The sequence below is a fragment of the Callospermophilus lateralis genome, chromosome 2, assembly GCF_048772815.1.
Source record: "Callospermophilus lateralis isolate mCalLat2 chromosome 2, mCalLat2.hap1, whole genome shotgun sequence".
NCBI classification, from domain to species: Eukaryota; Metazoa; Chordata; class Mammalia; order Rodentia; family Sciuridae; genus Callospermophilus; species Callospermophilus lateralis.
This window is the reverse complement of record NC_135306.1, coordinates 2793892-2819556: the sequence shown is the minus strand read 5'-3', so window position 1 is coordinate 2819556 and position 25665 is coordinate 2793892. Positions and strand designations below refer to the sequence as shown.

At 59.9% G+C, this 25665-nt stretch overlaps 1 protein-coding gene across 4 annotated transcripts in view; it reads left to right on the top strand.

Moving 5' to 3' along the window:
* Col5a1 (collagen type V alpha 1 chain) overlaps window positions 1–25665 on the top strand; it is a 139077-nt gene that overhangs the window by 93991 nt on the left and 19421 nt on the right. For all 4 annotated transcript variants that reach the window (XM_076845122.1, XM_076845120.1, XM_076845123.1 and 1 more), the window contains exons 30-57: window positions 941–1048; window positions 1776–1829; window positions 2554–2607; window positions 6934–6978; window positions 7109–7162; window positions 8074–8118; window positions 8502–8555; window positions 9369–9422; window positions 12048–12101; window positions 12954–13061; window positions 14485–14574; window positions 14669–14722; window positions 15263–15370; window positions 17591–17698; window positions 18590–18643; window positions 19271–19324; window positions 19409–19516; window positions 20231–20284; window positions 20384–20491; window positions 21578–21631; window positions 22289–22396; window positions 22988–23041; window positions 23435–23488; window positions 23982–24035; window positions 24514–24567; window positions 25156–25263; window positions 25354–25407; window positions 25510–25563. In XM_076845122.1, coding sequence (XP_076701237.1) covers window positions 941–1048; window positions 1776–1829; window positions 2554–2607; window positions 6934–6978; window positions 7109–7162; window positions 8074–8118; window positions 8502–8555; window positions 9369–9422; window positions 12048–12101; window positions 12954–13061; window positions 14485–14574; window positions 14669–14722; window positions 15263–15370; window positions 17591–17698; window positions 18590–18643; window positions 19271–19324; window positions 19409–19516; window positions 20231–20284; window positions 20384–20491; window positions 21578–21631; window positions 22289–22396; window positions 22988–23041; window positions 23435–23488; window positions 23982–24035; window positions 24514–24567; window positions 25156–25263; window positions 25354–25407; window positions 25510–25563 — 1962 coding nt within the window. The remainder of the gene's footprint in view (window positions 1–940; window positions 1049–1775; window positions 1830–2553; window positions 2608–6933; window positions 6979–7108; window positions 7163–8073; window positions 8119–8501; window positions 8556–9368; window positions 9423–12047; window positions 12102–12953; window positions 13062–14484; window positions 14575–14668; window positions 14723–15262; window positions 15371–17590; window positions 17699–18589; window positions 18644–19270; window positions 19325–19408; window positions 19517–20230; window positions 20285–20383; window positions 20492–21577; window positions 21632–22288; window positions 22397–22987; window positions 23042–23434; window positions 23489–23981; window positions 24036–24513; window positions 24568–25155; window positions 25264–25353; window positions 25408–25509; window positions 25564–25665) is intronic.

The following is a 25665-nucleotide window of genomic DNA, read 5'->3' as shown; positions in this document are numbered from 1 at the left end:
GGCTTGGGGTCCAGGTGACAGGCACAGCTTTAAATACAGATGATTTCCCCGGGTCTCAGCTGCAGCCAGATGAGGGTGGGAGGGGCTGCAGGGTGTACCCCTCGGGGGCAGCTGGCACCATCACACTTCCCAGAGCAGGTGTGCCATCACGCCCAGAGCTGAGGCTCATTGAGGAGGACAGAGGAAGGCCCCTGGGCTCCTGTTCTCCCACAGACCAATGAGGCAGCCGTTGGTCTCTGTCCCTGCAGTGCACATTTTTGGTGTGGGCTCTTCAGCTGTTCTGCAGCTGCTCTTGGAAGCAGTTGGTCAGGGGGACTCACCACCTGACCACCTGCTTGGGCAGGTCCTGTCCACTCCACCACTGACACTGGGACAGCTATTCAGAGCCAGAGTGGTGCTGCCCTCGGCCTCAGCAGGCTGCTGGGCCCCCTCCTCAGCCCCCGCCTGTCACCTGAGGGTGTTGAATAGGGCAGAACGAAGCCCACTGTCCCCAGCATGTGTTCTGGGGGTCTCGTGTGTCCTGGTTTTGCCCAGGTAGCTGCCAGTTGGAGGCTGCCCATCTCCAAGGCTGCTGGGGTTTCAGAAGAAGGCAGGTCCCATCCACCCGCTGCATTTACGGAGGTAGCTGTTCAGCGCCTTCATTGTTAACAGGTTATTTCAGCCAAGAGGCCCTTGACGTGGGCGAGGTAATTGGGAAGAGCAGGCCCTTGAGCATGTAGCGGGCACACTCGGTGCAGAGGGGCAGCACACCCTCTAGCAGCGCCCGTGATTGGCCACATGATGGGCTCTGGAGCAGGCCCTCTGCTCAAGTGAGGCCAAGAGGCCAAGTGGCTCTTACCACAAGAGGCCTCCATCCAGCCTCATGCCCGGGACCGTGGCTGGAGTCCTCAGCCTGGCGGAGACTGTGGGGTCCCCCATCACGTTCTCTGATTGATTGCAGGGGGAGATCGGCCCACCTGGACCCAGGGGAGAAGATGGCCCTGAAGGCCCGAAGGGTCGTGGAGGTCCCAATGGTGATCCCGGTCCCCTGGGGCCCACTGGGGAGAAGGTTTGTAACACTGGGTGGTGGGCCATGCCTGGGAGGGACTGAGCTCCGCTGAGGCTCTAGATAGGCCCCTGCTGATGATCCCGGCCCCCCGAGCCCCCAGTAATCCTACCCCATGGCCATGCACATTGACTGATGGGTCATGTGTTGTCCTGCATCTGACCCTTCTGCCCCCCTTGGAGGAGGCTCTTCCCCAGGCACCTGCAAGCTGGGCTCTGAGCTCCCGCAGCCAGATAGAGAGTCTCCATCCTTGAGTTCCTGCCTCCCACTGAGGGTATCGGCACATCCCTGCCATGGCAGGAAGGCACAGCCCTCGATGGCGGCCATTCTTCAGCCTGCCCTGTGCAGCTGCGGGAGGAGCCACCCTGTCCTACCTCGTCCCCTCTAATTAGAAGGACTGGGAGTACAAGTGTCTAAAACTTCCCACCTGACCGCGCGTGGCCACAGGAGGCTGAGCCACAGAGGGAGGACGTTCTTGCCCGGGAGCACTTGGGGATGGCGCGGCACCCAGCTCCTCCCTTGGGCCTCTGCTCCTCCGTCAGTGCAGGGACCATGGGTGCTGTTGTATCCCATGGGTGCTTAGAGGTTCCACCCCAGAGGACAGCAGGGACTCTGGTGATGGTGTCTTTGGATGCTGCCTCCAGCCCCAGCCCGTTGGCTTCCTCTCGGCGCAGAGGAGAAAGCTGAGGATGGCGGTTCTCACCACGATGTGCTTCTTTCTTTTCCCCAGGGAAAGCTCGGAGTCCCCGGATTGCCAGGGTACCCAGGAAGGCAGGGGCCAAAGGTACTTTGAACCGTGCTAGGTGTCTCGGCAGGTGTGAGGCTGCCCTGCCCCACCCGGCACTCCTTCATCTGTCCCTTGACCTGGTGGCTTCTGTGGCCCCAGGCTGGTGGTACCATTCCTGGGGCTCTTGTCTATTAGCAGTTTGTGTTGATCTGGCCAAGTTCAAATGAGGAGACTGGGCCACCAGTTAAGCCTTCCAGAGAGGGGCAGAACCTAGCCTGGCCTTGGGCACCTGGGCCCTGGTGGCCCGCTGTGGCCTTCGCCCATTGGCTTGTCCACGGCCAGAGCTCCTGGAACAGTAGACCCCCACCTCACTTGGAGGCTTGGCAGAGTTCGCTCCTGGGGTTGGTGCTGCGGCTCCCTGAGGCTCTGACCAGGTGCCTTTCTGCCGCCGGGTGCCATGTTCCAGATGGAGGCTCCTTCTGCAGCCTCAGGGTGGGCAGGAGGGTGGGGAGCGGGCCTGTTGAGGCTCAGTCCCAGGGCTTCGCTCTGGAGTCCATGAGATGCTCAGGAAATGTTGAGCTGATGAGCATGGGTGCCAAGCAGGCAGAGAGGTGGGTGGCGGTGCGTGGATGGTGCATGGGCATCGTGCAGGGTGGCCATCCTGCGGGCAGGTGGGCAGGTGCACCGGTGGGTGGGTGGAGCTGATGTCACCCGTTGGGGATGCAGCATAGCACCCCTCCTGGCCCAGCTCTCCTGCTTCCTCCTCATCTCTCTCTTTCAGGGTTCTATTGGATTCCCTGGATTCCCCGGTGCCAATGGAGAGAAGGGCGGCAGGGTAAGGACAGCCCTGGCCGGGCAGCTGTTCTTTTTGCCTTGCTGTGTGGCGGTTGCCCAGTGACTACCTACTTCTCCCCATCCTGTCCCTAAACCACTTTCCAGACGGCTGTTCTTGAGCCCTGGGCCACTCCCAATGCTGAGGACTCTTGCAGATGCTGGGGTGGCGGCTCTGTGATAGGCAGGGGCAGGGACAGGAGTGGAGAGAGTGCTGGGAGGGAGCCTTCGGGCTAATGCCCGTGGCAGCCCCAGCTCCCTCTTCCTGCCCGAGTCCCCTCTCCAGGCCAGCTTCAAGGGCAGGGTGCTCACCAGCTCCTGGCTAGGCTGGCATCCCTGTGGGACCAGGTTGCAGTGCGAATCTCCAGGTGCATTGTTCCTTGGTGTGCTGTGGCTGCGCATGCGCCTAGGGTGCCGAGACGTCCTGCTGTGGTTAGTTAACAAAGGCCTTGTGGGGACTGGGCTAGGGAGCCATGTCCCCAGCCTTAGGTGGAGCCCCCACTGGCCCAGCCTTCTTGGCAGGAGCCACTCTGGATGCTCCTTGGTGGAGCCACAGTGCCTGGGCATCACCCGTCAGGAAGGCAGGAGCCACCTGGTCATCTTGGCCCTTGGACTCTGAGCTGCCTGGTCCACGGGCATGCCGGGGACAGAGCAGCCACCTGTGGGGCGTCCACAGAGCAGGCTCCTCCAGCTCTGCTGCCACCCAGCTGTCCCAGTGCACAGAGCTGTGGACTGCGGCTCCATCCATGTGTGGCTCCGGGAGAGTGGAGCAGTTGTGTCCCAGCGAAGGCCGAGGAAGACCAGGGCAGCTGAGCAGGTGACAGTGAGCACGTGTGCTCTGCCACTCAGCCACAGGGAAATGTGGGCACCCTCCTGGGCAGGGCAGGGCTGGCGCGGGGGGACAGCCTCTGTCTAAGCCTCGGCGGTCTGCAGACCTGCCTGCCGCCCACCTGTCCGTCACCTCCTGTGTATCATCTACCTGTCTGTAGCACCTGTCACTCACCCGTCTGTCACCTGTCATCTGTTTATCGTCTTTGTACCTTCTTTCATCTAGTGTCTACCTGTCTTCTGTTTATCATCGGTTCACCTGTTGTCTGTCTGTCTTCCTCTCGGTCATCTGTTCACCTGTCTGTCACCTGCTGTCTGTGCATCTGCCAACTACTTACCTGTCTTCCCACCTGCCATCTGTTTATCCCCCTGTCTGTCACCTGTCATCTTTCCTTCTAAGGATGGCCTGACTGGTGTCTTTGGGGAAGGCTGTCCTCTGAACACGTGGAGGTGCCTATGGCGAACAGTGGCCTGGGTCTCCTAAATGTGGGACACACTGGCATGGCAGGATGCAGACCCCCGTGCCAGGACCATCCACGTGACACTGTAGTAATGAGAACCTTAAGGAGAGGGCACGTGACCACCAGCTGCTGGTGTTGTGGTCTTACCACAGCCTTCCACGGAGGACCACTTGGGGCCAGCTGAGGCCGTTGCCCCCATAGCTCAGCCTCTCCCTCACTGACCCTGTGAGTTTGGACGCTGGTCTGGGTACCCGCTGGCCCCCACTGGCCATGTCCACAGCATCAGCATTGTGGGCCACCAGACAAACTAGAAAGCCTGAGTCATGCCAAGACCTACCAGGCACCTCCAGACACCGATGCCTGAGCCCAGGTGGGAGCCACTCGCAGCCTCTGTGTGGCACCTGGACGTCCAGCCCTGATCAGGGATGTTCTATCCACTGCTGCTCCAGCCCCGGGCACAGCTCATGACACAGACGTCAGGCCAAGAGGTGGAGGCCATCTGTTTCTTTGAGCACTTTTGAGTACAGGGTAACTGAGTCCGTGGAGCTGGGTCCCTGCCACTTTGCCTTCCCATCATGCACCTCCTGTCTAGGACACAAAATGTAGCCGTCCTGCTGGAAACCTGTGGAGTCTTGCTGCAGAGAGAGGTCTGCAGTACTGGCCTTCTTTTTGACAGGTGGTTTGGGGGATGACAAAGATGGCAGGTACCTTGGCCCGCTGGGTGGGGTGGCCTCCCCTGTGTGTGCAGGAGCTGGAGGCCAGCTGTCCTGGCAGGGGGGCCCGTGTTCTTTTGTTCAGCACTGAAGCCTCCCTTGGTGCTGGCTTGTCCTCAGAGCCTCAGTGACCTGAGCCGTCACAGCTCCGGGTTGTGTGTCGGTGCTCTGCCCTTGGCCTCTGGACTTCACGGTCACACCGGCTTCTCTCGGAGGCAGTGTGTTCACTTAACAGCACACGTTTCTCAAGTCCTTGCTAGATGCAGACACTGCTGGGCACTGGGGACTTGGTGATCACACAAGATGTACCCCTGCTGCCCAGAGCAAAGCCCCCAAGGACCGGCACCCAGGGATGACAAGGGACGATGAGGCTCAAGGATGCACTGGGTGCCCCAGTGCTCCAGAGTGTAACTCTGAGACCTGAGGGCCTTCGCAGTGGTGGTGACACACCTACAGTGACCTGCAGGAGGGACGGAAGAGGGGGCAGTCAGGGCCGTGGGAGGTGGGAGGAGACAGAGGAAGCTGGTATGTGCTGGGCCCAGGCAGCCACTGGACACCCACTGCAGGGCCGGCCAGGTCCACAGGGAGGCTTTCCCGGGAAGCTCTGTCCCAGTGTGGGGAAGGGGCTGGGGAAGAGACCAAAGGGCTGGAGTGGGAGCTGGGGGGTGCTGTCCCGGAGGCTCTTTTGCTCAGATATTCTGCTCAGTGGTGACCTCTGGGTCAGTGCTGGGGTGCTGCACAGCCTGTGGCTTCTGTGTGTCTGCCTCCTGAATAGCTCTGTCCTGGCTTCTGCAGACTGGTGGCTGGCTGCCGTGGCCTTAGTGGGGGCGGTTAAACAGGAAGAGCATCAGGGACATCAAGCTGGTTGCAGCCAGGCACAGAAGCCAGCAGAAGCAAAGCAATGCCCATCAATGGCCTGCCCCCACCAGGGGGTGGGGAGCAGCCTTTTGGACACCCCCTGCCACTGCAGGGCTTCTCCTGCCTAGGCTTGGTTCCTTGGATCCGGCAGAGAACGTCAGTAGGGCCACTTCTGGGACTGTCTGTTCCTTCCCAGCAAGAACAAGAGGACGTGCGCCCACCGGCAGCTTGTGAAGGAGACTCGGGGGTCACATTGTGTTTAGTGGCTCCCCCCAGGACCAGAACCCTGGCTTGGGTTGGTTTACAGTGAGCGCTGGTGCTGTCTGAGTCCAGAGGAGCTATGGCCAAGACCCCGTCCTGCCCAGGCCTCGGACACCATTGGGTCAGGGAGCCTCATGTGCCGCGAGGTTAAGAACGAGATCCAGGTCATGGCCTAATCCAGGTCATGGCTAGGTCATGGCCTGGAGATCCAGGTCATTGGGTTGAGGGAGGGCAGGGGAGAGGCCTGACCATGGAGGACAGCCCCCACAGAAGGGTGTGTTCGGGTGGATCGAGGACGTCCACTCAGGACAGCATTCTTCATTGAAGACGCAGATGTTTCGCTAATTTTCATATGCAAATATTTATTTGAAGCCAGAGGACACAGCCATGGAATTAAAGCCCTGGAACCAGAGTGCACTGTTAAAAAGGAACATAATTAACTCATCGTCATAAATGGTCTCGTTAAACGTGTTTCGAATGGGAGACTCGAAAGCAGTGGTGATGGAAGGTGGGGAGAAGAAATGTGTCCCTTGGCCTCGGCAGCACGGCCCTGTCCTGGGCTCTGTCCTTAGGAGACCACGAGAGGAGCAGAGAGCAGGCCCCGGAGGGGCCCGACCCTGCACGAGGCAGGATGCCTTGAGATCTTCACTGCCGAGAAACAGATGCCGTGTGTTTGCATTCTGTGGTTTGGAAAATGCAAAACAGCAACAGGAAAAGGAGCCTGGATCCTCAGAGCAGCGACGGCTCCTGGATCTGTGATTTATGGGTTAAATTGCAAGTTTGCTTGTCGGCGGAGCCTGCTGAAAATTTAATGGCTAATATTCTTAACAGTAGCAAAAGTAAATTATGTATGAAAGGGACTGACTTCCTTCTCTCTTTTTGTAATAATGATCCCCCCTCCCCCACTGAGAGGGAAGGGGGAGGGAGGTGGGGAGCTTTGCGGAGAGGAAACAGGTAAGTAGTAAACATCCATCAGGCTGGGCGGGAGCCAGCTCTCAGTGGGCACGTGCAGGGCGCAGGCACTGGGTGATGCCCTCCTCCCCCGGGCAAGCCCCATCCCAACTGTCCAAACCAAGACGGTCAGGTGGCTGGAGGCCGCACCCTGCCTGGCCCTGCCGAGTCGCTCGGTCCCTGGACACCGGGGAGGGTGGGCTCCTGAGCAGAGCTGGCTGTACGCAGAGTGACTGACAGCCCCTTCTCTGCTTCTAGGGGACACCTGGAAAGCCTGGACCCCGGGGACAACGAGGCCCAACGGTAACCTCCCTGTGGCCTGAGGGCCATCCTGGAGAAACGGAGTGTGGGGCTGGGGCAGGGGACAAGGAAGGTGGCCTCTCTGGCTGTGGGCATCTGAGCTGACTTACCCCTCTTTTCTCCATCTGTCCAGGGTCCGAGGGGTGAAAGAGGCCCACGGGGCATCACGGGCAAGCCTGGTCCCAAGGTATGTCCTTGTCCCTCTCTGGTGACTACACGAACCCATGTTGCAAGGCTGAGATGACAGAATGCACATGGCAGCTGTCTGTGGCCTTTCCCTGACAAGGAGGGAAGCTTTCCCGGACCTGTGTTAGGAGGAGCTCCCTCCAGCAGCCTGGCTACGTGGCTCAGAGGACGAGGTCCCTAGGCAGACAGAGGCAGGACAGTGCCCACGTGTGGGGACTCGGGTCCCTGGAGGCCAGGCCCATCACAGACCCGCCCAATTTTGTTGAGCAGGCCTTATTTCTTCTGTGGAAAAGGGGTCTGAGGCTGCAAAGAGATTTTTACTAGAAAGTTCTTTCTCGGTGGGTGGACACTGAGCCTCCTTGCCTAGGAAGCAACTCTGGCTGTGACGCTAAAGACAAACCCAGCATGGCAAGCTGTCCCTGCCCTGTCCAGTAGGAATTCCAAAGGGGATTCCTGCTGAGATGAGCCTTCCAGGTGACAAGGGGCAGCACTGGCAGACAAGGAGGCCACTGGCCTTCCTTTATGCTGAGCCCTGGGTGCACCTCTTGCTCCACCGTGAGAAGGATCCCCTCCTCAGGCAGCTGGTGCCCTGTGGGGTGGGGCCTGAGGCAGGTCCCTGTGTGCAGTCCTCAGTGGCTTTGGATGTTTTTCTTGGCTGAGTGGGACACTGTTTTGGAAAGGTCATAGCCCTGCAGATGTCAGCTGCCACTGCACGCACAGGGGACAGGCAAGCTGTGGGAGACGTTGGTCAGTGCCGAGCTGTTCTGCCCTCTGCTAAGGGCCAGGACACCCTGGAGAAGGGCAGGAGCCAGTGTGTGATGTGCATGTTCGGTGATGTCACTGGCCAGGGTCTCCATCTGAGCCCTCGTCATAGCAACGCCTCTCTCCCTCCCTTCCCGACTCCTTCCCAAGGGCAACTCTGGAGGTGATGGTCCGGCTGGCCCTCCTGGTGAGCGGGTAAGCTTCCTGCCCATGGCTGGGGAACCCCTTCAGGAAGGTAGCTGCCCCAAGAGCCCCTGGCACCCCTGCTGGGGCAGTCCAGGAGGGGAGGTGCCCTGACCCTGCTGGGGATGGGGTGAGGCCTTCCGTTGCTCAGAGACTCAGCTCTGTTGGGGTCTTGAGGTAGTTGAGACAACAGGAAATGGGGTCCTGGGCCCCGTCTTGCCCCCAAGGGCCCTGGGACATTGCTTTGCGACTGGCCCCCTGGCATCCCTGGCTGGGCCTCCCACAGCGGAATAAATCGGGAGAAGGCTGCAGGAGCGGTGTGCTCCGAGTCCAGTGAAGGTGTGGGCTGCTGGGCGAGGACTTCTGTTTTCAAACTGGCCACTCTCTTTCCCCAGGGACCCAACGGACCTCAAGGACCCACGGGATTCCCTGGACCAAAGGGCCCTCCGGTAAGTAGAGCTCCCCACCTGGACAGGCTTCCTGGGGCCCTTGTCTGTCCTTTAGGGCCTGTTGGGGGTAGGAAGACACCACCAGACCCTGGCTGGGTTGGCAGGAGGGTGACAAGCCCCTGGGCCAAGGCTACCAGTGGGTGGCCCCTGGCCACGCCCACCTCCCTGGAGAGCAGCGTTATGGAGGCCTGTCGTCCAAATGCCAGGATGTTCTGTCTGGGGTCTGCCTTCTGAGGGCACCAGCCTCAGGCTTAGGGCCACCCCTCCTGCCCAGCCTCAGCTTGGCTGGGTCATACTGGCGGACCCCATTTGCAAGGGGGCTCACACAGGTTCTGGGGAGAAGACTCCAGCATGGCTTTCTGGGGACCCCGGTTAGTCTTACAGCTCAGTCAGTGTATTCCACCTCATGCCCCAGAACGTGAAAGGGCGTCCAGCAGCGGGGACGCTGCCTGGTGCTGGGGGTGCTCAGGAAGGAGCTCCTCCAGCTGGACAGACCTGGCTCCCAGTCCACCTGGCCAGCTGCCTGCCAGGCCTCCAGAAGTCGATGGGCCTTCCCTGCCCGTGTGCCCCTGCTTGTCCCTTGGGCTGCAGTGAGGTGATGGGTAGGTGCCATCATGGCACCTGGGACAGGCTTCTCTGAGGTGCTGATTTTCGGTGCCTTGGTGACTTGGACAGTGACCTTTCTCAGAGGAAGCTCACGAGAGACCACGGAAGTGCGATGGAACTTTCCGTTGGCTTGTGTGGCCATAGGTCCACTGAGGGTGGCTGTTTCTCAGAATGGAATGAAACTTCCTTCCCTTCTCCTTTCTTCAGGGCCCTCCAGGCAAGGACGGGCTTCCTGGACACCCTGGACAGAGAGGCGAGACGGTGAGTATGTGGGTGCTGGGTCAAGGCTGTTGCCTGGCTTCCTGCAGGTTGGGTGTCTGCGGCCCTGCCCGTGGGTGTGGTAGGACCCAGTGCAGGTGAGGGGACCTCGCTGGCTTGGGAAAACCAGCTAGCCTCCCATAGGCGTCCCGGGCCCGCCCTCTGCCACTGACTCGGGGTCAGGCTGTGGGGACGTGAGCAGGCCAGCAGTGTGCCCCGTGACACCTGAAACAGGTCCTGGCGTGTTGCTGGTTGTAGCAACTCTGGTCAGAGGCCACACTGCAGACCATCGGGGCCTGAGCAGAGGCTGATGGGCCTCTGGAGCCTTGTGCTTCCGACCTGTGCCTCCCTGAATAACAGGGGACAGCACCTGCAGCCCCCGTGTCCCCACGGGAGAAGGGCTTGGGGAGGCTCTCATTTGTTGCCCAGTTACTTCCTGCTGCAAGACTTGAAGCGAAGGCTGCCGGCCTCGCTCCTACCCCAGCCATGTTCACCTGGGAGGGACAGGGGTCGAGGGGACAGGGGTCAGGAAGACGCCTCCGGTCTCTGGACGGGCACCCACCTGGGTGGACGTTTGGCCTCCCCTGGTTGCTCGGCTGTGTGCACGATGGTGATGGCGTCTCGCCCGTGGCTCGCTCTTCCCTGTTTCAGGCTGTGTCACCTCGGGTGACGGAGCTCACCATTTGCAGCTGGTAGAAAAAGCCTTAATCAGAAATGTGACCATTTCCTGTCCCCATCAGCCACCGGAGATCTGTCCCCATTCATTGGAGGCACATCCTGGCCCCCCTGTGACCTTGGCCACACCAGCGACCTTGGGGCTCCAGGCTTTGAGCAGCTGAGGTCTGCAGTGCCGATGGCTCCTTGTCCCTGTGCTGTGTGCCGTCCCTGTATGCCTACCTTGTCCAGCTTGGAGGACAGAGTGCGCAGAGGGGCCCTTTCCCACCAGGGAGAGCAGGGCACTCAGGGATGGGCAGCCAGGCCACATTGTCCTCTGCAACTTCCTTGTGCCTGTTGCTCTGGTGGTCCCTTCCCGCTGATGCTGGCCCCTGGGTGGCACGGGTCTTGGAATGCCACATCAGGTGTGTGCCTTTAAAGACAGGATCCCTTTTGTCTCTGATGCCTTGCAACCAAACCTCTTTATCATACCTTGGCAGTGTCTGTGCTGCCATGCTGGCTGAGAAGTGGAGATGACTTTGCTTCTTTGTTTATCGAGAAAGATTAAAACATTTCCCCTGTGCTCTGCACATTTTCTTGAACGCCTTTCCAGGAGATGAGGTAGAGGGTTGTGCACATTGTGTGCTTCTTCCTCCTCCGTCTTGTTTTGGAAAGAGCCTGCGAAACAATTCAGCTGCTGCCTCTGCTGGGGAGGTGCTCTCCAGAGCTCCTCGGTGCCTGCCACCTCCTCAGATGCAGGGGTGCCCATCCCCGTGTCCCACCTGGGCAGTCGAGTCTCCTGTGGGCTGGTCCAGATGCCCCTGAGCACAGTCCTTCCTGAGGGGTTGGCTTTTTAATGAACACAATGGCCGTCACTGCTCCTGATTGGCCCGAAAACCTACTTCTCAGCAGGGGGTTGGAGACAGATTGCATCCTGGTTGGCCATAGAGGTCCCCTGAATGACTGGAGACCCAAAAGGACATCTTCCTTGCCTTTACCAATAACGTTGGCATCAGCAACTTCACAGGGCCGCTGCCTCCTTGGGCACTCCCCCCTCGACCTGTCCATCCCCCTGGTTTCTGACCTGGAAAGCGCAGGCTTCGGTCAGTGCTCTAGCCTTTGCCCGCAGCTGAGCTGTCCTTCCAGAAGAGAGTCCTCTGAGGACTTGCAGAGAACCTGAATGTGCCCTGTGCCCTGTGGGCCAGGGGCTTGGTGTGAGACCCCAGTGCTGTGGCCAGGCGTCCTGACCCGGAGGCAGCAGGCCCAGATTAGTGTGTGCCCACCCATCAGCCTTCCCTGTGACCTCACAGCCACCCACTGCCCTCCCAGATCCAGAGTGTCCCTTCTAGGCCTGGGGCAGAACAGCACGTCCCAAAGCACCTGCCTCAGTCCGCTGACGTGACCTGAAATCAAGCTCACGTTGTCTCAGGGTAGCTTCTTCCTTCAAAGGAGAGGTTGGGCAGCACAGAAGATGCCCCAAGTCCAGCCAGGACGTCACCTAGGCACGAGCATAGCACAGATGGGACGTGCTCACTGAATCCAGTTAAAATCCCGCAAAGACCGTATGGCCAGGTTCTACCTGTCCTAGACACACCCAGGAGCTGGCCAGAGGGTCCCCTGGTATGCGCCAGAGGAATCGATGACCAGAGCAGGAAAATCCCCCAAAATCATCAACTAGGACCAGCCCAGATCTGGCTCCTGAGTCGGCTCAGAAAATGAGCACTTAGTGACATAAGAAGGACCGATGGCTTAAAATCTATTTCTCAGCACAAAAACCCGGTGCAGAACCAGCTTCTCTGGCTTCATTGCCACTTGGAAGTGTAGCAAGAGGAAGGGCCCTCTCACGTGAAGAGGGGAGCATCCGCCATCTGGGGACCGGGTGGGAGGGGGCGGGCATCCTCAGGAGTGGCGGCGGGGTGGGCATGGCGGCGGGGTGGGCGCTTTCGTGGCCTCAGCTGCCCACTTTCTCTACAGGGTTTCCAAGGCAAGACTGGCCCTCCAGGACCGCCCGGTGTGGTCGGCCCTCAGGTGAGACACAGCATCCTGGTCCTGGGTATCCGGTGTCCCTCAGCCGTGTGGGAGGAGAACCAAGGCTCAGCGTCAGCTCCCGATTCTGGAGACGTACTTGCCACTAAGGGAGGAGCTGAATTCCTGGGGTGCATGTTAACAGCCAGAGATTTGCCACACAGGAAGACACCCCAAGAGAAAGAGCCAGGTTTCCTGGGCGTGCAGCGTGGGTCCAGCAGGTAGAGCCAGCATAGCCAGCCCAGGAACCCAGCTTTCCCCAGTGCCGGGCCGGCTGTGCCCACTTGTGCTTCCGTGGGTGCCTGAGGCAGCCACATTCTGCCACTGGCTCCTGCCAGCGCCACAGACCTTGGGTCCCTGTAGGGACCCATCAATGAAGGTGTGGCTTCCAGCCAGAACAGTGGCTTTGGGCAGCAATATGGCAGCAGGAGCCTGCTTCATAGAAACTTCACACCTAATGTAGCGAGAAATAAGATGCTGGCCTGCTGCTGCCGTGGCACTGGGGCTGGTTGCTGTGGCCCCTGTGGCTTTTCTCCCCGGGGGCTGACATGGATGTCCCCCGGCTGGTTTCCCATTACATCATGGAAGTGCAGCCCACTGGGCCTCTTGAGAGGCCTGGAGGCAGGAGGAAGTGCTGGCCGTGCCTGGGGCTGGGCAGCGGGCTGCTTAGCAGTGTCCACCCAGCTCACTTTGGTCTACTGCATTTTGGCTGAAACAAGAAGTGCAGAGGAATAAGGTTGGTTGGCTATTGGTCTTTACCTGTGCAGTCAGGACTGTCTTTGGATTCTGGAAGAGAAGGTTCCCCTTTGCAGGTCACTTGAAACTGATCTGTGGTGCTCACTGATTTTCCCTTAGGGTCCCACGGGAGAAACGGGTCCGATGGGTGAGCGTGGCCACCCTGGCCCCCCTGGTCCTCCTGGTGAACAGGGGCTCCCAGGCCTTGCTGGAAAAGAAGGGACAAAGGTGAGTTTCTGGAAGTTTCATGTCAGGCTGGCCCTTTCCTGAGGGGCCATTTAGGACTTTGTGTTTCCTTTGCTCCTTTCTAATGGAAGGGTGATCTCCCAAATGCCCTTCATGTCAGTGCACTCCCAAGCCTCGGATTCAGCCGCGCTTTGCTTGGCTTGAGCGGGGCCTGAGCTGGCCTCCTGGGGGCTGGAGTATAAAGAGCAGCAGCACATGGGCATCAGACTTCTGCAGGCCTGCTGAGAGCTCTGCCCCCAGCTGCCACCCGCTCCCAAAATAAATGAAAAGCTCTCGTACTTCACAAATCCCGTACAGATTTGGCAGAAAGAGATCCTTGTACGAATCTCCCACTGCTCAAGGCTGAAAATAAACTCAAAAGGCGAAAAACTAATGTGTTTCTGTCCTCGCTCCTGGTGCTGGATCTCACTGTCCCCCTTATTAGCTCCTCCATGGGGCACCCCAAGTTGGTGGTGGTAACTTCCTCTGTGTTAGCATGAAAATAAATTTCTCAATAAGGGACACAGAAGATACAACCTCTCCAGCCCCTTATGTGACCACATGCAAGAGTAACTTAGAGAATAGAAAGCAGTGCAAATACAGCAATACTGAGAAAACCACACACACACACACACACACACACACACACACACGGGAATATGCTTGAGTAAGTATGTACATGTGTGTGTGAGAGACAGACAGAGACAGAGAGTGAGAGACAGCGGGGTGGGGGAGTGGGGTGGGAAGGGTATCTGTTCCAGACACACACAGCTCACCGAGTCTGGAAGGCAGGCCAAGGGCAGTTGACCGATGGCTTGGGAAGATCCTTGTGCGCCCAAGTGTGGACCTCAGGGAGGATTCTGAAAGACGTCAAGCTGTAGTCTCTGTCGGGAGAGGGCAGGCTCAGACATACCTCTTCAGAAAGCATAGGATTTCAGTCCTGAGGCCGTGGCCAGTCCACTAGGGCAGTACTTCTGACAGTGTCAGCCCCAAATCCCTCAGCACCCTTCTGTCACTAGTCCCCAGTACTAGAAGAGGTGGCTGACCCCAGCTCCTGCTCTGTTCCCCATGGCTCTGAAAGCTCTTGGGGGCCTCCATGGAGCCCAGGGACAGCCTCACAGAGTGGCTCCGTTCCCTGGGTCCACGTGGAGCCAGCCTGGGTAGCAACTTCCAGGCCTGGACAGGTGGAGTGCCATATGAGGTCCGGGGTTGAATCCCCAGCATAAGACAAAACAGAAAATTCAAACAAAAGGGAAGAAATTCCTCTGAAAGCCTGGTGACCAGGGAAGCCCCCAAACGTCCAAATTCTAGGTGGACGCTGATGTGGAGGCCCCGCCTGACTCCAGGAGAGGCCTCTGGGCATCTGCAGCAGTAGGAGGACTGCAGTCTGGGGTTCCAGGGTAGCTCATCCTTGCTCTGTTTTCAGGGTGACCCAGGCCCTGCTGGCCTCCCTGGGAAAGATGGCCCTCCAGGATTGCGTGGCTTCCCTGGGGACCGAGGTCTCCCTGGTCCGGTGGTGAGTACGAGGCCAGGTGGGGTTGGAGCAGGACAGTGCCCACCCTGGGGGCTCTCCCTGGGTGCCTTTCGCCCACATTCCCACTGCTTTGCAGGGAGCTCTTGGACTGAAAGGCAGCGAAGGCCCCCCCGGCCCCCCAGGCCCCGCGGTGAGTCACAGCCTCTTGCCCTGTCACCTTTCTCCGACCTATTGCACAGGTGACGCTGGGAGGGTGCTGGAGCGGAGGGACTTTGGCAAGGATGTGGACCACGTACCCAGGCTGGTGGCCTGAGTGACAGGGGGTCCCTGGGGAGCCAGGAGAAGGCCCCACACCTGTGGTGGCCCTACCTGGGCCAGCAGGGGATGGATGGGCATGGTCTCTTGGACTCTGAGGACACCTGCTGCAGCTGGCCACCAGAGGCCAGGTGAGCCCCCAGCAGAGGCAGAGGCCCGTCCCCAGCCTGCCAGTCATGGCTCTCGCCTGCTGCCTCTTGGACAAGATGGTCCCTCCCAGCATTAGTATCCCACCCATGACAGGTTGTGGTCCTAGAGAGCGGGGCGAGGTGGCCCCTCAGGTGCTCGCCCACGGTCCCTCTGCTCTCAGCCGAGGGCTCTGGTGAGGGCAGGTGGCGTGATGAGAGTGCCTTAGGAACTCTGGGCCGGGTGGTCCAGGAGCCTTTGAATGAAACCCTTTTCCTGCCCTCCCCAGGGATCTCCAGGGGAGAGAGGTCCAGCGGGTGCTGCTGGGCCCATCGGGATTCCAGGCAGACCTGGGCCTCAGGGTCCTCCCGGGCCAGCTGGAGAGAAAGGGGCTCCTGTAAGTACTGCCTCGGATCAGAGGCCTCTCGTTGGAGTTGCTGGGCTCCCTTCAGGGCCCAGCCTGTCCTTCCCCCATGGTGTCCCTGGGGTACATCCCTGTGGGCTTGCAGGAAGGGGTGTGTGTGCTACAGAGCGGTGTGTGTGCCCCGGGTGCCACAGGAGGGTTCCCTGCAGTGTGTGCGCAGTCCACTCCTGCATATGAGCATCCAGCTTGTGCAGGCGGAGCGGGCTAGACCCCCTGTCCTCTGTGGGGGTCCCGTCCAGCCTGGGCCATGTGTGTGCAGGGCCACAGTGTCTGCTGAGGGGACAGCCCTTCCCATGGGCCCACCTCCCAGCTGGTCTTTTAGGACAAAGATGGATATCTGGAAGCTGCTGCTCCCTTGGTTTACCTGGGAGCACAGGTGGAGGGAAGCTGGCAAAGAAGGGTGGGGCTCTGGGGAAGACGGATGCCTCCTCTGCCCCCACAGTGGGCTGAGCTCTTGGTGAACCGAGTTCTGTAGCCACTGAGAAACCGCGGGAGCAGGGGGAGGGGTCTGGCCACCCAAACCTTGGTCTCTGTGAAGGGGCTCAGTGGCCACACTCCTTCCTAGCTTCCCAGGGGGCAGCTGTGTGGAGGGGGTCAGTTCCACCCATGAGACTCCTGCCACAGCTGTGCAGCCACGGGGACAGCCTTCTCAGTTTCCCCTCCTGGTTCAGGAGGAGCCTGGGCTTGGGGGATCTTCTATGGCTGAGGCCTGTGTGCTGGGGGACATGAGTAAGCAAGGAGACTCCTGTTGCCCCGCTCTCAGTGCTTAGGGCTAGGAAGAGCCGTCCGTTCCATGCCCTGAGCAGGAGGCCCCCGTGTAAACACACTGGGGACATCTGCACCCTGGAGAAGGCTTTCATCACGTGATGAGCAATTTTGACGGCATCTGATCATTTCCATCTGGATTCTATGCCAGACAGCAGAAGCCTTTTTGGCCCTCTGTGCATGTGGAGCACACGCAGACCCTGGTGGGGACGGCTTGGCTCATTGTTTTGAGAGAGTAAATATTTAAGCAGAAGCCTTGCAAGAGCTTCACGGAGCAGGGAAAAGCCCACCAGTCCCCGAGAGCTCCCCAGAGGAGGAAAGGTCACTGGAGGGTGGGAGCACCCCTGACTGCCTGCCCAAGGGGCTGCCCAGGCAGGCTCCGTGGAGCCGGCCTCCAGCCCCAGCATTTCTGGCTTCTTTGGTGTGGACGTTTTATTGACAGGGACCAAGTATGAGGGGTGAGGAGCCAAGGGTGCGGCAGGAAGGGGTGGGTGGGCCAGTGAGCAGGCGCCCTGCCAACCACATAGAGCTGCGTGTGCATGCTCTCCTTGTGTCCCCTCCCCAGGGCGCACGCCTTTTTCTTCATGTCTCTTGGAAGAAAGGGGTCCTGGCTGGGGTGGGAAAATGCATGTCACTCAAAGAGATGAGGTGGCTGGGTAAAGGGCACAGCAAGAGCTCGGTGAGGATCATGTGAGTCACCAAGGGCCAGGAGAGGAAAGCCATCAGCCACGTGTACAGGGAGGATCAGGGACTGGCGTGTGTGCATGTCGGGTACCTGCATGTAAAAACACGCCTGTGTGTGCACACACGTGTGTGTGCATGAGCACACGGTGTGCACACACGTAGTAGCTGTGCCTCACATTGTGCATGTCCTGTGAGGTTTGCACAGCTGTGAGCTTGTTATGTGTGTGCATGTGTGTTCTGTGTATGTGAGTGGCTCATGGGTGTGCATGCATGTTAGCGACTGCACGTGTGTGTGTGCACACGTGCGCACACACACTCGCAGGTGAGTATTTACAAAGAAGCCAAAGAGTGATAAAGCTGGTGGGGGCTGAAGTGCAGTCTGTCCTGCTGGTCCCGAAGCTTGGCTCCTGCTTGAGAGCTGGACTGGTCACACAGGCTCAGGACATGGTGGGCGGGGTCTGAATGCTGACTCTGCTGCTCCCCAGCCTCAGTTTCCTCGTCTGTAATGGGTTGGCCTCCTTAGGATGTGTGTGGGTAAGGAAGTGATTCCACAGCTGTCTGTAGCCCAGGCCTGGGCTCAGACTCGGGCATCCGTGTCCCTGGTGGCCTGTTAGGACTGCCGTGACAGCCACTCACCCAGAGCACCCGCGTCTGGCCCACAGGCCTCCCTCTCGGGGGTGAGGAGCTGCTGTAGATGCTGCTGTGAGGAAACCACAAGTGACAGGGATCTTCTGTCCTCTCTAGGGTGAGAAAGGGCCGCAAGGCCCAGCTGGCCGAGATGGTCTCCAGGGTCCCGTGGGGCTCCCTGGTCCTGCTGGCCCTGTGGGTCCCCCTGGAGAAGATGGAGACAAGGTAAGGAGAAGGCAGAGTGAGCCTTGGCGGAACCTGGCTGGCAAGTGAGGTGGGAGGGGGGTGCCGGACAGGACGCCGGGTAGAGGCTCAGCCCCAGAGCCACCCGCACCGCACTGAGGTCTGGTGGCAGCGGGCGACTTTGAGGAGGACGCCCACAGAGGCCCTGACAAGGCCTGGTAGGCTCAGGGACCTGGAATCCTGTGTAGAATCCAAGCCCAGATCCTGTGCTGCCGGTGCCCAGAGCAGAGGAACACTCCCTGCCCCCTGCCGAGTGGTGTCAAGTTCTGACTCTCCAGAGCTGGAGCGAATGAGGTTTTCCTCAATGTCTGTGTTTAGAGTCTCCCTTGATTATCAGGCTCCGCATCACCAGGAGTGCGCTGTGTGGCCTGGTGCTCTTACTGAGCTTGTATCTATACCTCATTTAACGACGACAGAGGGACTTAGCCCCTTGGCTTGGCTTTCCATTGGACCACTTCTGGTGATGGCTCTGACTTTGTCACCTCTGCTGGAGGGTGCCGGGCCTCTCGGGTGGGAGACAGCCCTGCCCTAACAGAAGCACTGGGGAAGACTGGATGCCTTCTTGGGGATCTCAGCAATGGCGTTGCCCCCTGATCTGTTGCCACGTGGGTGGTCCAATTCTAAAACAAAGCAAATGTCTTCAGTGTGACGTCCCCATTGCCAAGTCTACTGACATTCTGTGCAGAGTCAGATCCCACGCCTGCACCTCCTATCCTGACATTAGAAAGGAAGTTGTGCTGATCCACAGAAGTGTTTCTTCTTATGTGAGCCACGGTCACCTGGAGAGCTGACTTGCTGTCACCAGAGAAAGGGATAGTGGTGAGCAGAGGAGGCCCAGTCCCTGGGGCTGATCCTCTTTCCCCTCTGCCCTAGGGAGAGATCGGGGAGCCGGGGCAGAAAGGAAGCAAAGGTGACAAAGGCGAGCAGGTAAGCGCTGTGGCGGAGTGCGGGTGCCCCTCAAAACGGCCATGCGCCAGCGTGCCGGGCGCTGCCCTTGGTGGCCATGGGTGGGAAGGCTGATGGCTCTTTTCCCAGTAAGCTCCTCTGTGTGTGAACCTGTGAGCGTGTCTCGCTGCTGAAGTGTGAGCAGGCCACGTTCACAGGTCTTGAGATAAAGTGGGCTCAGTGCGCTTGCCCCGAGGCATCTGTGCCCTGCAGACCCTGCCCCTCGTGCTGAGGGGTGCAGAGTGCCTGCCCCTCCCATGTGTGGAGGGGCGCAGAGTGCCTGTCCCCCACCACGTGCTGAGGGGCGCAGAGTGCTCAGCCCCCCCGCCCTGTGTGCGGAGGGTCGCAGAGTGCCTCTAGTGTGACACTGGTGGCAGCTTCCTTGCCATCTGTCATAACATGCTCATGTTGGAACTGAGAATGTGGACAACTTTCCAGAGCCTGTGGCCTGGATGTTGGACATCCCTCTGCTGAGTGGCGGTTTGGGGACTGACCTTGTGTGCATGTGCCCCCTGTACTGGTCCACCTGGGCTTGCAATGAGATTCCCTCCTCTCTCGACCTGATCTGCGATCTACAAATCAACCTGGATCTCTGTTTGTTCCTCACAGGGTCCTCCTGGGCCCACAGGTCCTCAAGGCCCCATTGGACAGCCAGGCCCCTCCGTGAGTATCTGTGGCTAATGACCTCCACAAGCCCTGGCCCTCGAGTGCTGCTCAGCCTCACCATGCTCAATTCTTACCTTGCAGGGAGCGGATGGTGAGCCAGGCCCTCGTGGCCAGCAGGGCCTCTTTGGGCAGAAAGGAGATGAAGGCTCGAGAGGTTTCCCTGGGCCCCCAGGGCCGGTGGGGCTGCAGGTAAGCAGGGTTTTCACAGGGCTGGGGCTCTACAGAGGGCTTTATGTCTTGCTGGGCCCACTCCTCCCGTCATCTTAAGAAAGGAGAAACTCGGGCTCCATGGTGGGGATTGGAAGTGCTGTCACTTCCCAGAGCAGGTCCACTGCTCGCAAGCAAGGCATCTGTGTCCACAATCACGGGAAATGCTGAGCAATTGTGAGGAAAAAAAGCGACGTCCACTTCTGCATGTGTCCCCAGCACTGAGGGCCACCTGCCTGAGGACGGCCCAAATGTACGTGTTCACATTCACCTGGGCGAGCAGGAGGCTGTGTCTTGTGTTTGCAAAGTCCAACAGGCACACCCACAGGTCACATGCAGAGTTGGTACCCAGCTCTGCGTCCTAGACGGTGGGGCGTGTCAAACGCTGTTGGATATTGTGACGTTTTATTTATTTGGAAAGCAGTCTTTAGTTACTGTGTGGCATCCCAGCATATGCTGGACACATAATTTATCCGACGTTTCCCTGCTGCCGGCTCATTAGGTTTATGGTTTTATGGGATGCCACCATACGTGCTGCTGTCCATAAATCTTTGCATTCTTCTCTAATTATTTCCTCTGGCTAATTCCGGGCCTTGGTGACTAGGGCTGTGCTTGCGTGTAGACGCCAGGAGGCACCCCCTGGGGGCGCCTGTGTGCACTAGCAGAGTGGCTCCTAACCGCAGCTCCCTCTTCTAGGGTTTGCCGGGACCTCCAGGTGAAAAGGGTGAGACAGGGGATGTAGGCCAGATGGTAAGTGTGACCAGGCACCCAGGCCAGCCGTGCCAGCTGCTGCATGTGTTTGGGGAGGTTTTTTGTTTTTCTGGGCTCAATGGCCACTTCTTCTCCTAGGGCCCTCCTGGTCCCCCCGGCCCCCGAGGACCCTCCGGAGCCCCAGGTGCTGACGGCCCACAAGGCCCTCCAGGAGGGATAGGAAATCCTGGTGCAGTAGGAGAGAAGGTGATGTTCCCTGTTGGGGCAGCAGCTCCGAGACCCTGTGGGGGACCACCATGTGTGTGCACGTGTGCGTGTGCCTGTGTATGCAGAGGCACGAGGACCTGGTTGGGTCATTCCTTCCAGTGTGCTGTGAAGCTTAGAAGTGTATTCGTGAACTGGAACTGGGAACTCGGGCACGTCCATCTGAGACGGCCTCTTACAGAATCAAACTGCACCTCTGGCAAAGCCCCGCCCCCTCCCCAGGATCTGGCCCTGGTGGAAACTTGCGCCCCCTCCTGGGAGGGCTGTGGCTACTCAGCTGTGCTCCCAGCCCTGGTCTTCTCTCATGCTGGGCCCTTGGCCTTCAGTCTGGTGGATATTAGACCTGGGCCCTTGAGACCCACATGTGTGCCTGTATTTGCACGCGAGTATGTGTGTGCGTGTGTGTCCATGAGTGTGCGCGTTCATGTGTGCACATAGTGTGTGTGCTGTGCATCGAGGGCCAAGTCCCCTCATGCTCCTGGGCTCGCGCTGTCTTAAGAGCTGTGGATGAGCTCTGGAGGTGAGGGCAGGGCACACTTCAGGTCCCCCACCCTTCCCAGAGCTGGCTTCCTGGATGCAGGCCACTCGGTGGGAGCAAGCGTCCATCATGCTCCTGGTCACGATAGGAAGGCTGGGGAGAAATACCCCACAGAGGAGTGGCCTCTGCTTCTGCCCTGAGAGGTGTGGCCCCCCAATTCCCAGCATGTCCCTGTCGATGCTCCATGAAGGTGGCCTGTGATTGTCCCCTGCCTTGCCCTACAGGGTTCCCACCTACAGTGCAGCCCCCATCTTCTCATAATTATTCTCCAAATCCCTCGAGGCCCCTGCCCAGGAAAGCCTTCACTGACCATATCCCTCGTAGCCTGGACGCCGTCTCCCTGTGTCCATCACATGCCTGTGTCTAACACTGCTGGCCTCCCCTGCAATCCTGGGAGCCACCTGGGGATGGTGGCCTCTGTCCTGCCAGCCCGGGTCCCAGTGCCAGGCAGCAGGCAGGTGGAGCATGGTCTGTGCTAGCCACGGGACCACTGCTGCTGTCCTCCTCTTGACTGCTCCTTCTCTCCTCAGGGTGAGCCTGGTGAAGCTGGAGAGCCTGGCCTTCCAGGAGAAGGGGGCCCCCCGGTGAGTGTGTGGCTCCGGGCAGGGTGGGAAGTGTCCACATGGGAGCTGGTTGGAAGCTCCCTCCCTGCCTGGGTCTTCCCACCATGCAATGGGAGTCGTGCCCTACTCTGCTGACTGGCAGCTGAGTCACTCTTAAAAAGAGGGTCCGCTTGGGGACCTGACCTTGTGTGTGCGTGCACGTGTTGGGGGCACACACACCTGTGTTTAGGTGTGTGTGTGTGTGTGTGTGTGCCCACCATCAGTGGCTGCTGCTTACCTGGCCGTCTCTGGCACCTTGGCCTTGAGTGTGAGGGTGACTTGTCACCCCAGACATTGGGGACCAGACTGAGAATATACAGGCCTTCTGAGGTCAGGTGAATGTCCTCTGAGAGGCCACCCTGAATGGGGACCAGGTTTCCTAGCCTTCCCGATGCCCACTGTGCCTGAGAGTCAGGAACTGAACCTTGGGTTCCCCGCTGCCTGCTGTCTGGTCCAGGAGCAGCCCCCCACTAGAGCTGGGCCTCAGAAAGCCAGGGGTTCCTCCGGCCCACCCAGAGGTGCTGGGAAGGGGCTGCGGGATTTGATGAGGCACAGAGCCCCTGGAGGCCAGCGCGTGCCTCATTCTGGGCCAGTGCTCAGTCAGCTCTGAGAACTGGACTCTGGCCATTTTTCTTCCAGGGACCCAAAGGAGAAAGGGGGGAGAAGGGCGAGGCAGGCCCCTCTGGTGCTGCTGGACCCCCAGGGCCCAAAGGACCCCCTGGAGACGACGGCCCCAAAGGCAGCCCTGTGAGTACCCTGTGGTGCCTGGTACCCTCTTGGGGGTCCCTGCCAGGCCCCCTGACACGGGGGCGGGGCATATGCTCAGACAGGGCCACATGACCGCTGTGTGCCGGGGGTGACCGTTGAAGGTTTGGAGGGTCCCACACCAGCTACTAGGCACATGGGTGAGGATGAGCCGGAGCAGACCTGCACCAGAAGCCCAGAGGTTCATCCTCATGGACGGGGCAGCAGCTGATACAACACCCACTAGCCTTGGGCCCTGGGCACATCTGCCCTGATTTGGCATCAGGAGGGGCTTCTCAGAGCCCTGATCTAGAAGTCTGAGGTGTGGGCTTTGGTCTCAGCCTGGAGCTGCCAGGGTGGACGTGTGGGCAATGTGCCTGCACCATGTGTCTCTGGACAGCTGGAGGCTGCTGTCCCTGGTTGGGCTTGCTGCTTCCTGGGGAGCTGCACGAAAGGGCCTCCTGGTGGAAAGTGCCTGAGGTGTAGGACTGTCCCAGCTCCTGGGTAGTGGCAGTGGGGTCCTGAGGCGGTGACCAGTGGACAGGGTGTGGTCTGACTGCTGATGGCCTGGGCCTGCCTCTCTCTTTTCTTCAGGGTCCAGTTGGTTTTCCTGGAGATCCTGGCCCTCCTGGAGAGCCTGGCCCTGCGGTAGGTGCTCAAGGAAGTCCAGTCTCTTAGACCCTCCAGTCCCTGTCTCCACGGCCCCTCTGTCCCCACAGCCCTTGTCCCCCCATGGCCCCTGTCCCCACAGCCTCTCTGCCCCCATGGCCCCTATCCCTGTAGCCCCTGTGCCTCTGTGGCCCCCGTCCCCACAGCCTCTCTGCCCCTCAGCCCTGTCCCTGTAGCCTGTCCCCTCCTGCCAGCTTGCTCTGATGTTCTTTGGGGCTAGCTCCCTCCCTGAGGTGATTGCCCCCTGCTTTGGGGCACACCTATGCCGGCACTGGATTTATCAGGTTTAGGGAGACTCGGGGGGCACTATAGCTGGAGGAATTGGGGCACCTATCCTCCGGGTGACAGTGGGGAACCTTCTTTTCCCCTCAGGGTCAAGATGGTCCACCTGGTGACAAAGGGGACGATGGCGAACCTGGACAGACGGTGAGTCTGCAGTGCTGCTCGACCCCTGGTGGAGGGTTCTGTGCTCGGGGGACTCTGCCACTTGCTCGGCTCCTTCCTGGAAGTCCAAACCCAGGTCCCAGGTGCTGACTCTTGACTGTGGCGGGACTCCGAGAGCCGCCAGGGCATCTAAGGAAAGGCTGGACCCTGTTCCAGAATAAAGAGATGCCCACACAGTCCTATGGGGGCTACATGCAGCTCCCGGGGTCCACCCCCAGGAGCCTGGGGAAGTCCCCCTCAGTGCAGCACACGGTGCCGGGCGCCAGTGGGGGCTGTGCTCGGAGGCCAGAGCTGGGTGCGGAGGCTGCAGGGCTCCTCCAGGGCTGGCTGTGCTGGCTCAGAGCAGGGAGGCAGCTGGGCTGGTGATGAAGACTCACCAGAGGAACCCGAGGGCCTCCTCAGCTGTGGGCCAGCCCTGACTTGGGCGCCCTCTCCCGCCACCTGACTCCTAACGCTCTGCTCTTTGTCTACCCAGGGATCCCCGGGCCCCACTGGTGAACCTGGTCCATCCGGCCCTCCAGGAAAGAGGGTGAGTCCCTGGGGAGGAAGCTGGGCTGGGGGGCGTTCCCTCAGCTTCCTGGGCTCACGCTGGGCTCACGCTGCTCTTGGATGATGGACATTTCTGTTAGGCCAGGCCGTCCATTCACAGTCAGTAGATCCAACCATCTGGGAGGAAATCACCCACAAAGCTGGAAAATGCCTGTCCCCTGGACAGACCTCCTGGAAAGTCAGCACAGTGGAGGGGCATCTTTGCACACTGAACCCGCTGGTGGCTTGGGGACTGTGAGACTGAGCCTCCTGCGCAGCACAGGCCGGTGCCCCCAGGTCTACCCGGAGCTCTTTGCCTGGGCCTGGAGTCACTGGGACCCATTATGAGAACCTGTGTCCAGGCTGACCAGTGGCCCAGGAGTGGCCTCAGGCCCCTTTCTCCAGCCCAGCCTTGACTCACTTGGGCTCCCACCCCTCTGGGGCCCAGCTCACCACCTGTGTTCTCTCGCTTGTTCCAGGGCCCCCCGGGCCCCGCAGGCCCCGAAGGTAGACAGGGAGAGAAAGGAGCCAAGGTAAGGAGCCCCACACCAGAGGGCACAACTGGGACGCAGAGGTGGTGGACTGGGCTGCGGAGAGGCCAGGTGGAGCCGTGGGGGGTGGCCTGGGCGTTGGGGTCTGTCTGCCGACTGGTCTAAGGGAAGAGGAATCAGACAGGGGTGCAGGAGTCAAGAGACCCCTGAGCTGAGGCTTGTGGGCGGCCCTTGACCTCGGATGCAGAGGGCATCCTCCGAGCCCAGCATGGGGCCTGGTACCCAGGCAGTGGGTCCGTTCTATGAGTGAGTTCATGGCCAAGATCTGGGCGGGCACCACTGGCCTTCCCTTGGGGAGACTCCTTGTCATCAAGTGGGACAGTAGTGGTGCTGGTCCTGCTGGGAGGTAACTGCCAAGACCCACTGTAGTGATTGGCATGAGCAGCAGGAGATGGAATCACTTGGCTTAGGAAATTAGTGGGGTGGGCATTGGCCAGGCAGCCACTGGGAGGAAGGTGGGAAGCCTTGGGGGCAGCCCTGGATATCTGGGGGCCACCCAGGGTTTCTGAGCAGGTGTCCTGGGCCAGGTGCCTGGAGCAGCTGAGCACCCAAGTCCCACTTCCTCTGCAGGGAGAAGCTGGCTTGGAAGGCCCTCCTGGGAAGACTGGCCCCATTGGCCCCCAGGGGGCCCCTGGGAAGCCTGGGCCAGACGGCCTGCGTGGGATCCCTGGCCCTGTGGTGAGTGGACTGGGCAGGCCAGGAAGGGGGAGGAGGGTTGCCAAAAGCAGGACCAGGGGTGCCGGCTCACACCGGGGGTCTCCGTTTCAGGGTGAACAAGGTCTCCCAGGATCCCCAGGCCCTGACGGACCACCTGGCCCCATGGTGAGTGACATCCCTGCAGTGTGTATGGTCGGTGTGGGTGTAGGGGACTTGCCACCAGAAGACCCTGGGATGAGGGCTCTGATCTCTCTCCTCCTCCTGCAGGGTCCTCCAGGGCTTCCTGGCCTCAAGGGAGATTCTGGACCCAAAGGTGAAAAGGTGAGTAGGGACTTCAGCAGTAGCCCTGGCTCAAGCCCAGCAAGCCTCAGTCTACACCCTGCGGCCTACTGTGGCCCAGAGTGCCTGGCGGAGAGAGCAGGA